A 17,479-nucleotide genomic window follows, 5' to 3' on the forward strand; every position below is an offset into this window, starting at 1 on the left:
TGTGCACTCTTCTGTATATATATTATGCTTCAGTAAACTGTCTATAAAGATGATTTCCCTTGACTCCCCATTTATTACCTATTAGGCATCCAATAAGCTTGTCCTTCTTTTGATCTGTTTTCTTCCCTCATTTTTGTTTTATAATTTCTACTTTTCAAATCATATTACATTGCATTCTATTTTGTCACCCTTATGCTCAGCTTAGTATTTGTCTTAGTTCTAGCATAAATTAATTATATTTAGAAAATATAGTAGTTAAATATAAGTAGTTAAATCTGTTTAGTTTAACATAGCTAATGCTCACCAATGGACATTTTATCAAAGTTTTCCCAATTATATCTTGGCTATTTATAACTCATCTTGCTGTCAATTCTTAAGAAGTATCTCATAACAACATTTCCTGTGCTCTGCCACATCAAAACTGTTTATAATTGTAGGGCAGTTTGTTGATGATACAATAATTAACGCATATTGTCTTTCCTCGGCAATCTTTTAAGAGTGTCTCTCTAGTTTTCTAGAGGTGAGTGTTGCTGTTGAGAAATCCAGTGCCAAACTTTTTTGCTTTCCTCTTTTTCTAGATGGCAAAAGGACTATTTCCTCATCCTTAAATATAACAATTTTACTATTATATATCTCAGTGTTGACTGTTTTGGGTCAGTTTCCCTAGATACATGATGTGCCATTTTAGTATGTAAATGCAAATCTTTTATATTTCCGTATATATTCATTATTCACTATTATTGCATACTATTTCAGTGTTTATTAAATATCATTATTTCAGGAAAGTTTAACTAGAGATTTAGATATTTATTGTTGGAATGTTTTGGTTTTCTTCTCTGGGAACTTCAATTGTGTGTATGTTGGATCTTCTTTTCCTATCTTCTATTTTTGTCCCTCTTCTCTAATACTTTTTTCTTATTTTTATTCTATCTTCTCCATTTCTTCCTCCTTCTCTTTCAACCACAGTTGGTTTCTATGTTACCTTTTCTTCCCTGTGTGCTTTATAATTTAGTTTTCAATTGTTTCCTTTTAATTTCTTTCCTGAGTTCTGTTAGTTTGCATTCCATAGCCTCCTTCATCTAGCTATTTTCTCATTTTGTGGCCATAATTGTTTAATTCTTTTCAGCTTAAACTTACATATAGCTGCATTTATATTTTTATCTGATTCACAGTAACAATATTCTATTGAGTTTTCATTGTGTGTAGTAATGTTGAATAACTTTCATTTCTTTTACTATAGTTATTTTGTATGTAGGCAGAAACTTTTCCTTTTCCGCTTATTCATGAGAAAATTCAATAAGATGAATTTTCTTAAATTAGAGGGAGGTTATGAAAATGGAACTTAAGGCAGGGCTTCCAAGCTTCAAAACTGAATTTACCTCCTCTGCTGATATAGGGAAGGACTTAACTATGATTCCTATGTGTGGTTCTACCTCCTCTGCCTCTCCAATTCTGGTCTGCCTCAAAAGAACTTCCACTGCAAGCCATGGGCTTCTGAGATCTCTTCACATTTCTTTTTTCTAATGTTATGTATTCAATTATAGAAGGTATATTTTGCTGGCACTTTTTGAGATCTGCTATGTCTGGACCTCCTGGGCATTTTCCAAGCCTTTTCTTTCATTCTTTCCAGAGAGATTCTACCTTGACCTATCTACCTAGGTTGTGCTCCCAAAACTTCCATTATAAGGTGGGGCCTTCTCCTTCTAAGCAGAAATAATATGCTGGAGATATAGGAGATCTGTCAATCCTGAGAGCCTCTCCACATTTCATGTCAGTCTTTGTAACATCTTTGTGCATCTACATGCTGGCTTCCAGTTCTGCTTCAATTTTGGCAATACTTACATGCAATTTCTACTTTGTGATTTTTTATCTATTTCATAATTAGATTAAAACGATAGTATATGTGTGTGCATGCATATGCACACATGCATGTGTGTTTTATTTTCCTTATTTATGTTATTTATTTTCCTTATTGTTTTTGTATAGTTAAAAGGAGAAGTGAAAAGACTCAGAACTAAACTTCTGGAATATTACTATCATCTATCTCATCTCACTCCTGGAAATATTTGCTTGGATGTTTCACATGAACTTCACATAAGGCATGTTTAACATTGTACTGATTATCTTTGATCTAAGCATTCTCTTCTTGAATTTTCTATCTCAGTTAATGGATTGTCATTCACTTAGCTCCCTGGACTGGAAATCTGCACATAATCCTAATTCTTTTTATATTTTTTATGAGTCACATCAAAGTAATAATCTTGCCCTTATATCCAAACTAAATGTTTTTCAAATATATTCCATCACCTCTATCTCTAAATACCACTATTAAATTCAAAAATGGTATCCTAAGTACCTTCCTTTTTCTCTAGTTTTCCCCTCAGCTTCATCTTTTACACTATCTCCTAAGTATTCTCTCTAAAATTCATAGTTGGTCACTTTTAATTCTGAGGTTTATTGTTTTCAATGGCCTCCAGGTGCATACAGGATAACATCATTTATGTTAATATGGCAAAGAAAGCCTTCCACGATCAGATCCTTATGGAATACAAATCTCCCTGTCCCATTTACCATCATGCTACCCCAGTCATAACAAACTCCTTGCCAAGATATTTCATACATTTTTGCCTCTACTCTCACTGCTCCGTTTTCCTGTTAAGAACTTTACACTGATCTGTTTGCATTATGACAAAGCACTTATCTTCATAATTCAGTTCAAGTACCCTACCTTCTATAAGCATTTCCAAATAATCCTAGATAAAAATTACCATTTCTTCCACCTTTTCCTGGGTCAAACTCTCCAAGCTTTAATCAAAGCACCTCTAAGTATCCACTGTACTATGTGTTCTTCTCCCACTATTATACTCTAAGCAACTTGAAGGCAGGGCATGTATCTTACTGGTCCTTGCAATTTTAGTCCAGACACAGATGAATGGATTAAAAAGCTGCTTCACTGTAGTGATATGTCCAATTTTTGTCTACCATCCAAATTGCAGGTTAATGGAAAGCAGAAACCACATATTCCCAAGTTCTCAGAATTGTTTTTGCATACATTTATTCAGGTTTTCTAGTCTGCTTTCCTAGGCAACAACAAATTGCTCCTCATGACTTAAATTATATTAACCTCTTGAAAAAAACTTGAAAATAATAACTATTTTCCTAATATCATAAAAAGAAATATTAAATGTATTCACATATTCAGAAAGAACAAATAAATAGCAAATGTTGCATTAATTTAGAAAATCTTGTGTACTCATTTTCTAAAATTTTTTAAGTTATCGTGTTCTTTGCTAATGACACGGATTTTTTTCATAGTCAAATTGGTTAATATAGAAGCAAATATTCAATAAATACCTGTAACTAATGAATCAACATAATCACATTTGTGTTATAATTAAGAATTTTCTATTTATGAATTTTCCAGGTGTATTAAATTAAGTTAAAAATTTAGTTTTAAAGTTAAGCTAAATGTGTTATCGATAAGTTTTATGTAAATAAATCAGATAAAATAAAAAATTAAACATATACATGAATTTTGACAATGTAACAATTTTCCTATATACGAAATTACCATAAGTTAAATTTAATTAAAACTAAGTGTGATAGTTAGAAACTTTAAGCAAATAAAATTAGTTAAAACAGAGAAATAAGCCAATATATGAGTTTTGACAATATGGCAATTTCCTGTCTTGCAATTGCTATCTCAAAACAAAAGAACAAATCATTTATAGCAATATTCTAAAATCTTCCTAAAATTGGCTTTCTCATGTCTTAAATGAACAATGATTTTGAATAATATATACATACCGAAGGATGGTCAGGGTGCATGGTATACCAGAAAAAACAGAAAATAAAATTGTAGAGAAGATAAAAGCAATGAACAAAGGCAATTTATAGCACTTTGTATCACACGCCCCAGGTCTAGCATCAATAAAATCACCTTGATCATCTGAGGTTGCTAATCCTGCTTGGATACAAGAACAATTGTAGTATGCCTAGGAAAATGAAAATAAGAAACAATCTTTTAGAAATACAAAACTCCTGTTATTGTAAAATAAAATAAAATCAACAACTGCAGGGACATTAGCTAGTTTTATTAGTCAATATTCTTACATTAACTCTGCCATTCATTATTTAGAAATGAAATATTAATGATAAGCCATAGGTATTTTGTGTAACAAAATGTGTGTGTGTGTGTGTCTGTGTGTGTGTGTGTGTGTGTGTAACTAGAGTTACTTCAGATAAATTCTATTAATTTAAAAAATTTCACCAAAGATATTTACTTTCAATTGCACAAATAATTGTTGGAGAGCTGTAAAAATTGAGGACAATTAAAATAATGAATAAAGTGGATTTTTAGCTGGGACTTGAAAAATGGACAGTTACCCAACTGTAGAAGGTTTTGGAGCCATGAGAAAAAGATAAGACTTTTGTATGTAATGATGAGGGCTGTTACCTATTAGGCAAAGTAGGCACAATGCCTAAGGCCCACAATACTTTAAGAGCTCCTTTAAATGTTTTAGTTTCAGTGCCTCCTAAAATTAATGGAAAACTGAATATAATAATAATGAATAAATAATAATGAATCCAGCTGGGATCATACTTGTCTTCATACCAGTGAAGTTTTACACTATTTTTTTTTTTTAAGTGAGGGAAGGGGCTTACAAAGGCAAAAGAGTCTAGAGTCAATTAAAGTCACAATGTAGCCCTGAATGAAAATTTGCGGTTGTTGTTGTAGGGTTGATAAATCAAAGAAGATGAATAGGTGATATTTTCTAAGAAGAACTAAACAAAGTTTGGTGATACAGAGACTAGTTATAAACTTATTAATCTACTGAAAATATTCTAACTTTAAAAAAAATAATAATAAATTCACCAGAAATATAGAACTGGGTTCCTAGTTAAAGAATAAGAGGAAACAAAGATGACTTGAATTTGAGTGATTCATAAAATCATGACCCAAATTCATGTCGGCTTCTTTGGGGTAGTTGTTATGTGATTACTAGATCTGTTAAATAACAAATGGAAATATCCAAATATTCAAATTGCAATTAATTCATTCCACCATATTCTTTTTAGTGCCTTTGTGTCAAACACCATTCTAGGTGCTGGGAAAACACAGTAAACAATACAATAGAACTCCCTGCCATCATGTAGATAACTTGGATGAGACAGGGAATTAAAAAAAAAAAAACACTTTATAATGAAACACATGGTGACATATACTTTGGAGAAAAAAAATAAAGCAAGGAAAAGAATATAGGGACTATAGAAGTGAATTTAGCATGACTAGGGAATGCCTCGGTGATACAGTGATATTTGAGCAGAGATTTGAAGAAGGTAAGGAAGTGAATCATGTGCTTATCTGAAAAAAGTATATTCCAGTCAGGAAAAAAAAAAAAAAAAAACTCAGAAATTGAAAAGCCTTGGGTTGTGCAAGTAGGGGGAGGGGCAGAGAGGGAGGGAGAGAATCTCAGACTCCCCACTGAGTGAGGAGCCTGACATAGGTCTGGTCTCACAACCCTGAGATCAGGACCTGAGCTGATTTTCTAGTAGGCCTTTTTATTATCTTAACCCAGTCAGAAGCCAAGGAAGCTCTCATTCTATAGTTCAGTCTCCTTGAACAACGAGGAATGTAGACAACAATGAAAAGTGGACCTGGAGATTAGACAAAAGGTAAATGCATAATAAATGGTTGCAGACAATAGAACCTGGGCTGACAAAGGGGAAAATGAAAATATGAAGAAGGTTTAGTGAGTAAATGGTAGAATCAAGATATTAGGCCCTGGAAGGGTTGAAGGACTGTGGAGTAATATTGAAAGCAATATAACCAAAGTGCCAAAAGTTACATTAAAATGAAATAGTAAAATATATTCAATTCAAATAAGAAAAAAAGAAGTTAGATCTAAATCCACTATATCAATAATTACAAAAAATTTCAGTAGTCAAAAACTCCAATTAAAAGAGATTAGCAGATGGGCACCTGGGTGGCTCAGTTGGTAAAGCGTCCAACTCTTGATTTCAGCTCAGGTCATCACCTCAGGGTTGTGAGATCAGACCCAAGGTAGGCTCCTTATTCAGCGGGGAGTCTGAGATTCTCTCCCTCCCTCTCTGCCCCTCTCCCCACTTGCACACACACTCTCTCTCTCAAATAAATAAGTAAATCTTTAAAAAGAAGAGATTAGCAACACTGAAGAAAAAGCCAAAACCATATTACATGCTGACTACAAGAAACATTTTAAATGTAGACACAAATAGTTGGAACATAAAATGATAGAAATAAGATACACATGGAAACAGTCAGCAAGAGAAAGCTAAAGTGACTATTTAATGGGCACCTGGGTGGCTGAGCCAGTTAGGTATCTGCCTTCGGCTCAGGTCATGATCCCAGGGTCCTGAGATTGAGTCCCGCATTGGGGACTCTGTGGGGTGCTCCATGGGGAGCCTACTTCTCCTGCTGCTCCTGTCTCTCTGTCTCTCATGAATAAATAAAAATTTTTAAAAAATTAAAATAATTTAAAAATAAAATGTAGATATTAAGACAACGACAATTACCAGTGATGGAAAAAGACACTTTATAAAGGTGAAAAGAACTCAGTAATAAGATGTAACAATTATCAATGTATACACACATAACAGTCTAAAAATACATGAAGCCGAAACAAAGGGAGAAATAGACAATTGTAAAATTGTATTGGGAGATAAAATAATAGGCTTATAATTAAGAGAAGAACAAATACAAGTAAGACTCGTGGATGATCCACATGATTCACCTAATAGCAAGAACTTTAAAATAGCGATGATTAATAATTTCCAGGAAATAGTGGGGAAAATGGATAAAATATTTTAAATTATGTGGAATTTCACCAGGGGTTTGGATCCTACAAAAATATAAATGTTAGAACTGAAAAACATGGCGACTAAACACAGCCAAAAGGCCTATTTGTAGTGGGTGCGGGGCAGAATTCTAAGATGCCACCCAAGATTCCCACCCCCTATTGCATAAGCCTGCATGATTCTGAGGACTATGAATTGATGAAATTTTCTCCCCTTACTAAATTATGTTATGTAAAAGAGAGAGGATAAACCTCATCTAACTAGGTGAGCCTTAAAAAGTACTGGGATTTTTCTGAAATTAGAGATTCAAAGCATGTGACATAAGAGTGATTATCTGTTGCTAGCCTTGAAGACAAAGAGAATCACGCAGTAAAGAATGCGGGTAGCCTCTAAGAGCTAAAATTGGTCCTCAGTTGACAGCTAGCAAGGAAACAAAGACCTCATTTTTTTACACCCCCAAGCAACTGAATGGCCAGTAACCTAAATGAACTTGGAAGCAGATTCTTCCCCAGAGCCTACAGAAAGGAGTGCAGCCCAGCCAACACCCTAATTTCAGCCTGTGACACTCAACAGAGGACCCAATTGTGGCATCTGGACATATGACTTTACAACTGTGAAATAAATAGAATTATTTAAAGACACTAAGCCTGTGTAACTTGTCAGGTAGCAATAGTAAATTTACCCCACTCTCCCCAAAAAAGAAGAAGAGAGAGTAAGGGAGAAACAACAGCTGAGAATTTTCAAACAAATTCACATAAATCTACAGACTAAAGATGTTCTGTGAAAACCAAGCAAAATAAATGTAATGAAAATCCAATCTATGCCTATCAAAGTAAAACTGCTGAAAACCAAAAACAAAGAGAAAATCTTAATAGCCACCAAGCAGTAAGAGATATAAGACAACAAAATGGTGTCTTTTAAATGCCAGAGTGGCAGGGTTGGGGGTGGGCAGATCACTGCCAATATAGAATTCCAGACCCAGTGAAACAGTTTTGTTTTGTTTTGTTTTGTTTTCAAAAATGAAGGTGAAATATGGTTCTTCAGGAAGAAAGAAAGTAATCTCATATGAAAACATGGAAACACAAGGAAATGGGTAAATGTAAGTGTATATTGACTTTACAAAACAACAACAGTACATGTCATTTAAAATACATGAAGAAATACAGTATATGATAAAAATAACACTAAGGTGGGAAGTGAGTAAATGAAGTCAAAATATTCTAAGGATGTGTAAATGGAAGGAGACTTTGAAGCCTGGTTTCTTGTAATTCTTAATGTTTTGGGTGAGATTACATCCCCCTCCATAGATAATTAAAATGAGGCTTCTGTTGTAATAGAGCAACCTTTGGAAAAAGCACCATGATCCTGATATTTAAAATGAAAGCTATATCAGCTGCAAAAGAACTAGTCTCAGTGACGAGATTGTGAAGTAAAGCCCAAGATTTCTCTAATATCTATATTAAGGAAATTTGAAGATCTTTGGTTTAGCACAGATAGTAAAAATGCATGTGGGTGTCAATGAGACAAAACTGCCCAGGAATGTTAGCAGTATGAAGAAGAGATACCTATTTTGAGTTTTAGTAAGGCTCTAATTTTCTATAGAAATTTAGAAATTTTCAGAGATAAAGTATTTTCTACCACTCAACTTTTGTATGAGTTAATTGAAGAACATCTGATTATAATTCACTTTTACTCTGATGTTTTAAATATAAACATTTAATCAGAATTATTTCAGAGCTAAAAACTATGTTTTAACTAGGCTCCACGCCCAGTGTGGAGCCCAACATGGGGCTTGAACTCACACCCTTGAGTTGGAGACCTGAGCTTGAGATTAAGACCCAGACAGTTAACCGACTGAGCCACCCAGGTGCCTAATCAGAATTATGTCAAAGTTGACATGTTTTGATCGAAAAAATATTTTCAATGGAGGGAATTCCATTAACATCATTTAGATGCATAATTACTTTTTATATATCCTATTCCTTTTATTTAATCATTTAATAAAATTATTTATATTGGTATCAATTCTTCCCCACTTGAAATTAAAGCGTATTTTATCTATTAATCAGTTCCATCCATATCAAGTTGTATTAATCATTAATCATCTATTAATCATTCTATCCATATCAAATTGTATTAATCAAATTGTATTAATTAGCTTCTGCTAGTTTCCACTTTCCTTCAGAGCCATTAATTCTATCAAGGCTAATTCTGGGTAATTTCTAACAGGTCTAATATTTAATATTTGTCAAAAATATTTTATTCTTCTTTCAATTTTTATTCAGTATCAAATGTTACCACACAGTTTGAGTAACTATTCTGTGGATTCTTTCTGTCACTGTTACTCATTGAGTTAATTACTCCTTAGACAAATGCAAGAAAATTATAAGGACTTTTATGAAAAAGAAAAAAAAATCCCTAAAATAGGATTCTCTAAAAGGGAATCTCCCAAGAAAGGAAAGAAGGAGCTATATGGTGGATGGCTGTTTTAGCTCAGGAGTATCACATGGGATCAAAACACCAAGGTCAAACAATTATGCTTCATACTGTGGTGAAAACATGAGCATTTAAAAAGGTCATTTATGGGGCGCCTGTGTGGCTCAGGACTGCCTTCAGCTCAGGTCATGATCATGGAGTCCTAGGATCAGGTCCCGCATCGGACTCCCCGCTCAGCGGGGAGTCTGCTTCTCCCTCTGACCCTCCCCCCTCTCATGCTCTCTCTGTCTCATTCTTTCTCTCTCAAATAAATAAAATCTTTAAAAAAAAAAGGTCATTTACTTATTTTAAATTAAAATGGAGAGAGAAAGTTAGTAGGAGTATAAAGTAAGATTTTTCGTAAGATAAATTGCTGAAGAGAGGTAATGGACATATAGGAGTTCATTACGCTTTTCTATTTTCTATTACATTTAAAGTTTTCCACAGTAACATATTTTAAAGATTTTAAGTATCATTGGGCGCCTGGGTGGCTCAGTTGGTTAAGCGACTGCCTTCGGCTCAGGTCATGATCCTGGAGTCCCGGAATCGAGTCCCGCATCGGGCTCCCTGCTCAGCGGGGAGTCTGCTTCTCCCTCTGACCCTCTTCCCTCTCATGCTCTCTATCTCTCATACTCTCTCTCTCAAATAAATAAATAAAACCTTTAAAAAAAAAGATTTTAAGTATCATTTAAAATATATCCTGTAACATTTAATAAGAAATATTTTTAAAGGGTATGCAATCTTTTTTATATTGATATTCATTAAAAACAACTGAAGATATATTATTAAATGATACACTAGTGAAAACCTGACTATGAGGAACTGGAGTTGGTCAGGTATGCTACTAGTATCTTATAAAAAAAAGTGATCATACAGATAAAGATACAGATAATAATAATACATCATATTATTATGTAGGTGCATAAATAACAAAGGACTTTATTGCTTGCTATGGGGGTGGCATAATGCCCATTGGTCAGGATAAATAAAGCTCTCTGTTGCTCTCTCCCCCTCACAAAGACTAGCCAGAAAAGATGAGAGCGAAATATAGAGTTTTTAAAGACTGTGTCCCTACTTTGGTGCCACTCAAAAGGAAGAAGCTGAAGTTATAGTGCATTGTTTAGCTAAAAGCAGATTTATGCAACTTTGGACATAAGAAAACAAACCTGGCGTCAAATAAGTAACAAGAGTAGTCAACACTACATGCCAAAATAAGAACATTTATCTCGAGGTTGGTAGGAGGCCTAGGGAAATAAGGAATTCTGATGGTTATGGCCCAAATATGAGGAAATAGGGATATTTTAAAATGAGTCCTGATAGATGTAAATGACAAAAGACAAACAGGAGTAACATATGTTCGATTGTAAGTCATTTGTATTGCTGCCATACAAGTGTTCTCTTGTCTTTCTGGGGAGTCTGATATGCTCATAAAGGCCTTGTATGTATGGCAATCTCTGGCACACAATAAAGGGACTAATTTTCACATCTGAGTTAATGGGGACAGAAATAGAAACAGCAAGAAAGTGCAGTATAGATACTTCTAATTCCTCAGCAGAAGAAAAAACTGAGTCAAAGGTGAACAGAAGGATAGTATTGGCCAACCCAATTCTGTGAGAAAGCCTGTGGTTCAAGATTTTGGTGTGGATGGGTGCTGCAGATAGGGGAGAACCAAAATAAATGACATAAGTAGAAGATAAAATATTCTCTTAAATTGCTTCTTTCAACCTTGCTACTGCAAGAGGGAGATAGTAACCTATGGCTTTTAAACTATAAATTTGGGATGATGGAATACCTGGATGCATTTTTTTATTCAAGTACAATTAACATAGTGTTATTTTAGTTTCAGGTGTACAATATAATGATTCAACAATTCTATAGGTTATTCGGCGCTCATCCCAATAAGTGTACTCTTCATCCCCTTCACCGATTTCACCCGTCCCCCCACCAACTCCATTCTGGTAACCATTACATTGTTCTCTATAGTTAAGAGTCTATTGTTTTTTGTCCTTTTTTTCTTGACTGTTTTGTTTCTTAAATTCCACATATGAAAAAAATCATATGGTATTTGTCTTTCTCTGGCTGACATCTCACTTAGCATTATACCTCTACATCCATCCATATTGTTGCAAATAGCAAGATTTCATTTTTTATAGCTGAGTAATATTCCATTGTATGTGGGTATACATATATATTTATACATACACTCACTTTGTGTGTATACACACACACACACATCTTTTTTATCCATTGATCTTTGGATGGACACTTGGGTTGCTTCCATATCTTGGCTATTGTAAATAATGGCACAATAAACATAGGGGTGAATACACTTTTTCCAATTAGTGTTTTCATTTCCTTTGGGTAAATATACAGTGGTAGAATTACTGGATCATATGGTAATTCTATATTTAATTTTTTGAGGAAGCTCCGTACTCTTTTCCACAATGGCTGCATCAATTTACATTCCCACCAAAAGTGTATGAGGGTTCCTTTCACTCCACATACTTGCCAACACTTGCTATTTCTTGTGTTTCTTGTTTTGGCCATTCTGACAAGTGTAAGGTGATATATCATTGTGGTTTTGATTTGCATTTCCCTGATGATGAGTGATGCTGAGTATCTCACATGTCTATTAGCCATCTGTATGTCTTCTTTGGAAAAATGTCTATTCATGTCCTCTGCTCATGAATAAGACTGGTTTTTTTGGTGTTGAGTTGTGTTATTAATGCCTTATCAATTATATCATTTGCAAATATCTTTTCCCATTCAGTATGTTGCCTTTTTGTTTTGTTGATGGTTTCCTTCACTGAGCAAAAGACTTTAATTTTGATGTGGTCCCAATAGTTTAATTTTCCTTTGCTTCCCTTGCCAGAGGAAACATATCTATAAAAATGGCTGATTTCTACACATGATGTCAAAGAAATTACTGTCTATGTTTTCTTCTAGGAATTTTATAGTTTCAGGTCTCACATGTAATCCATTTTAGTTTCCTTTTGTATATGGTGTTAGAAAGTGGTCCAGTTTCATTCTTTTGCATGTAGTTGTCCAGTTTTCTCAACACCATTTATTGAGGAGACCAACTTCTTCCCATTGCATATTCTTGCCTCCTTTGTCATAGATTAACTGACCATAAAGGTGTGGGTATATTTCTGGATTCTGTTCTCTTCCATTGATCTATTTGTCCATTTTGGTGCAAGCAGCACACTGTTTTTATGACTACAGCTTTGTAGTATATCTTGAAATCTGGGATTGTGTTTTGTCCTTCTTTTTCAAAATTGCTTTGGCCATTTGGGGTCTTTTGTAATTCCATTCAAATTTTAGGATTATTTGTTCTAGTTCTACAGAAAATGCTGTTGGCATTTTGGCAAGGATTGCATTAAATCTGTAGATTTCTTTGGCTAGTATGGACATTTAAAAAATATTGGTTATTCCAAACCATGAACAGAAAATATTTTTTCCATTTGTTTGTATTGTCTTCAATTGTTCTTATCAATGTTTTATAGTTTTCAGAGTATAGGTCTTTCACCTTTTTGGTTAAGTTTATTAGCAGGTATTTATTCTTTTTAGTGCAATTGTAAATGGGATTGTTTTCTTAATTTCTCTTTCTACTTCATTATTAGTGTACAGAAATGCAATCGACTTCTGTATGTTAATTTTGTGTCCTGTGACTTTACTGAATTCATTTAGCAGTTCTAGCAGTTTTTGGGTGTAGTCTTGAGGATTTTCTATATGTAGTTTCACATCATCTGAACATAGTGAAATTTTTACTTCTTCCTTACCAATTTGAGTGACTTTTCTTTTCTTGTCTGATTGTTGTGGCTGGGACTTCCAATACTGTGTTGAATAAAAGTGGTGAAAGTGGACATCTTTGTCTTGTTCCTGATCTTAGAGAAAAGCTCTTAGTTTTTCACCACTGAATATGTTAGTTGTGGGTTTTTCATATACGGCCTTCATTATGTTGAGGTATGTTCACTCTAAACCTACTCCATTGAGGGTTTTTTTCATGAATGGATGTTGTACTTTGTCAAATGCTTTTCTGCATCTATTGAGAAGATCATATGGTTTTAATCCTTTCTCTTATTGATGTGATGTATCATACCGATTGAATTGTGAATATTGAATCACCTTTGCAATCCGGCAATAAATCCCATTTGATTGTGGTGAATGACTTTTGTAATTTTTTGTTGCATTCAATTTGCCAAAATTTTGTTCAGGATTTTTGTCTCTATGTTCATCAGAGATATTGGCCAGTAGTTCTCTTTTTTTGTAGTATTTTTATCTGGTTTTGGTTCAGGGTAATACTGGCCACATTGAATGAATTTGGAAGTTTTCCTTCCTCTTCTATTTTTTGGAAAATTTTAAGAATAGGCATTCACTCTTCTGTAAATGTTTAGTAGAACTCACCTGTGGAGCCATCTAGCCCTGGACTTCTTCTGTGGGGTGGGGGGGAGTTCTTTTTTTTTCCCTAGTTTTCATTTAAATTCCAGGTCGTTAACATACAGTGTGATATTAGTTTCACGTGTTGAATTTAGTGAGCCAACACTTACATATAACACTCAGTGCTCATCACAAGTGCCCTTCCTAATCCCCATCACCCACTCAACCCATCCCCCTGCCCACCTCTCCTCTAGTAACCATCAGTTTTTTCTCTATGTAATTATGGATTCAATTGTATTGCCAGTAACTGGTCGGTTCAAATATTCTATTTCTTCCTGATTCAGTTTTGGGAGGTAATATGTTCCTAGTAATTTATCCATTTCTTCTAGGTTATACAATTTGTTGGCATATATTTTCTATAATATTCTCTTATAATCCTTTGTGGTGTATAATTTCTTACAATTTCTATGATGCCAGTTGTTATTTCTTTTGTTTAATTTCTGATTTTATTTGAGTCCTCTCTCTCTCTCTCTCTCTGGTGACTCTGGATAAAGGTTTATCAATTTCCTTGATCTTTTCCAAAAAACAGCTCCTGGTTTCATTAATCTGTTCTATTGTTTCTTTAGTTTCTATTTATTTCTAACCCTTATTGTTTCCTTTCTTCTACTGACTTTGGGTTTTGTTGTTCTTTTTCTAGCTCCTTTAGGTGCAAGGTTATGTTGTTCATTTGAGATTTTTCTTGCTTCTTGAGGTAGGCCTATATTGCTATGATCTTTCCTCTTAGAACAGTTTTTGCTGCATCCCAAAGATTTCAGATCTTTATTTTCATTTCTCTCCATGTAATTTTTTTATTTCCTCTTTGATTTCTTGGTTGACTCATTTATTGTTCAGTAGCATATTATTTAATCTCCATATATGTGTGTTCTTTCCAGATTTTTTCTTATGATTGGTTTCTAGTTTCATATCATTGTGGTCAGAAAAAAATGCATGATATGATTTCAATCTTTTTTAATTTGTTGAGACTTGTTTTGTGGCCTACAATGTGATTTATTCTGGAGAAGGTTCCATGTGCACTTGAAAAGAACATGTATTCTTCTGTTTTATGATGGAATGTTCTGAATATATCTGTTAGATCCATCTGTTCCAATGTGTCATTCAAAGTCCCTGTTTCCTTTGTTGATTTTTTTTGTCTGATCTGTCCATTGATGTAAGTAAAAGTCCCCTACTATTATGGTATTACTATTGATTTCTTGCTTTATGTCTTAATAGTTGCTTTATGTACTTGGGTTCTTCCATATTGAATGCATAAATATCTACAATTGTTTTATGTTCTTGTTGGAGTGTTCTCTTTATCATTATGAAGTGTCCTTCTTTGTCCCTTGCTACAGTCTTTGTTTTAAAGTATATTTTGTCTGATATAAGTCTTGCTACCTAGCTTTCTTTTCTCTTCCATGTTCATGATAAATGTTTTTCTATCCCTTCACTTTCAGTCTGCATGTCTCTAGGTCTGAAGTGAGTCTCTTGGGGGCTACATATGGATGGGTCTTGCTTTTTTATCCATTCAGTCATCCTATGTCTTTCATTTGGCATGTGGTGTATTTATAGTTAAAGTAGTTATAGAGGTATGCCTTTTGTTACTTACTGTCATTTTGTTACTTTTTTTTAATGGTTGTTTTTGTAGTTCTCCATTCCTTTCTTCTCTTGCACTCTTTTCGCTTGTGGTTTGATGCCTATCTTTAGTGATATCCTTGACTTCCTTTCTCTTCATTTTCGGCATATCTATTTTAGGTTTTTGATTTGTGGTTACCATTAGGTTCATCTATAACATCCTACGCATATAGCCATCAATGTTAAGTTGATAGATACTTAAGTTTGAAACCATTCTAAAAGAACTACATTTTTCTCCCCCCATTGTATGTATTATATTTAGCATCCTTTTGTAAATACCTTGACTGATTTTATAAATATAATTGATTTTACTGCTTTTGTGCTTTCATCTCCATCCTGCTTTTATAACTGATTAATCTACTACTTTTATTATGTTTTTATTTACCTGTGAGTTTTTTTCCTTTCATAATTTTCTTACTGATTGAGGCATGTTTTAATATAGAAGTATTTTTTCCACCACCAATTCCCATAAGCCCTTTGCATTATGGCCACCAAAAGCAAATCTTCTTTTCCCATTTAAAAAAGAAAATTATGGGTAAAAAAGCTTTAATAGAGAACTAGGAGTAAAATGTAAATATCAACTACAAATTGAACATATTAGAGAGGGAGAAGCATAATAAAAATATAATTACCTGGCGGCCATTTAATGTTTTGGATTGTGTACAGCCTGCAAAGCAAGGAGAAAAATATCCAGTATTATCTCTTCCACAGATAGCAGAATAAAACGAAGATGAGCATCTACAGTGAGAATTGCAAGGAGCTGTCAGGTTTCCCAACTGTCCTGTTCTGTAAAAAAAGAGATTTAATGTAATTATACCACAGTATTATACTTATTTGTGTATATATCAGAATATCAATGAAATCCATAAAAATATGATTATTGAAATATAATTTCTTTTTAAGAGGCTTATTGAAGTATACTCATATATATAATAAAGTAATCAACTTGAATTTTTTTATATATGTATACACTTGTGAAATCATCACCACCATCACCACAATCTTGTCAACAAACATAATCATCACCCCCAAAATTTCCTTGTGTCCCTTTGTAATACCTCTGTCCCCTGGCATCTGCTAATGTGTTTTCTGCCATTAGTCTTTAATTTGAATTTTATAGCATCTTAGAAATGGAATCGTACAGTATGTACACTTTCTTTGGCTTCTTTCATGCAGTCATTCTTTATATGGTCTTCATATGTCTTAATGTCTCGCATAAATACTAAGGAATAGGATCATACAGTAGGTGTTCACGTAACTTTTCGAGAAACTGTCACTTTTCCAGTTTGGTTGTGCTATTTTATATTACCATCAGCAGTGTGTCAGAATTTCAGTTGCTTTCTACATTCCTCACCAACACTTGGTAGAATCAATCTTTTTTTTTTTTTAGATTTTTTATTTATTCATTTGAGAGAGAGAAAGATTGAGAGAACAAGTGGGGTGAGGTGCAGAGGGAGAAGCAGGCTCCCCGCCGAGCAGGGAGCCCGACGCGGGGCTCGATCCCAGGACCCTGGGACCATGACCTGAGCCGAAGGCAGATGCCTAACCAACTGAGCCACCCAGGCGCCCCCAGTTTTTTAATTTTAGACATTCTAACAAGGATATAGTAGTTTCATATTGTGGCTTTTAATATTCCCTTCCCTGATGGCAAATGATGTTGGTCATCTTTCCATATGCTTATTTCTCATCTGTATATATTTGGTTAAATGTCTGTTCAAACCTTTTGCCCATTTTTATTGATTATTTTCTTATTATTAGGCATTGAAAGTTCTTTATATATTCTGGAAACAAGTCCTTCAACAGATATATGATTTTCAAACATCTTCTCACAATCTACGGCTTGTTTTTTCGTTCCCTTAACAGGGTCTTTCAAAGAGCAGAAATATTTTATTTTGATGTAGGCCAATTAGTCAATGTATTTCTTGATGGATAACGTATTTAGTGACATTACCTAAGAAAACTTTGCTGAACCCAAGTTTACAAAATATTTTCCTATATTCTTGGTACTTTATATTTTATATTCACATCTACAATCCATTTTAACTATTTTATGTGCTACATGATATGGACCAAAGTTCATTTACCTACATATAGACGTCTATTTGCTCCATCACCATTTCTT

The 17,479-nt window shown here is 33.9% G+C and overlaps 1 protein-coding gene across 4 annotated transcripts in view; it reads right to left on the reverse strand.

Annotated features, from left to right (window-relative positions):
- Window positions 1-17,479, reverse strand: part of SLCO6A1 (solute carrier organic anion transporter family member 6A1) — a 110,853-nt gene that overhangs the window by 24,349 nt on the left and 69,025 nt on the right. For all 4 annotated transcript variants that reach the window (XR_003522151.1, XM_027606062.1, XM_027606060.1 and 1 more), the window contains 2 exons: window positions 15,990-16,143; window positions 3,808-3,995 (listed from right to left, as the gene is read on the reverse strand). Coding sequence is in view for 3 of the 4 variants with exons in the window: in XM_027606062.1 (XP_027461863.1) it covers window positions 3,808-3,995; window positions 15,990-16,143 (342 nt within the window). In the remaining variant the exon portion in view is untranslated. The remainder of the gene's footprint in view (window positions 1-3,807; window positions 3,996-15,989; window positions 16,144-17,479) is intronic.

The sequence above is a fragment of the Zalophus californianus genome, chromosome 5, assembly GCF_009762305.2.
Source record: "Zalophus californianus isolate mZalCal1 chromosome 5, mZalCal1.pri.v2, whole genome shotgun sequence".
Lineage (NCBI taxonomy): Eukaryota > Metazoa > Chordata > Mammalia > Carnivora > Otariidae > Zalophus > Zalophus californianus.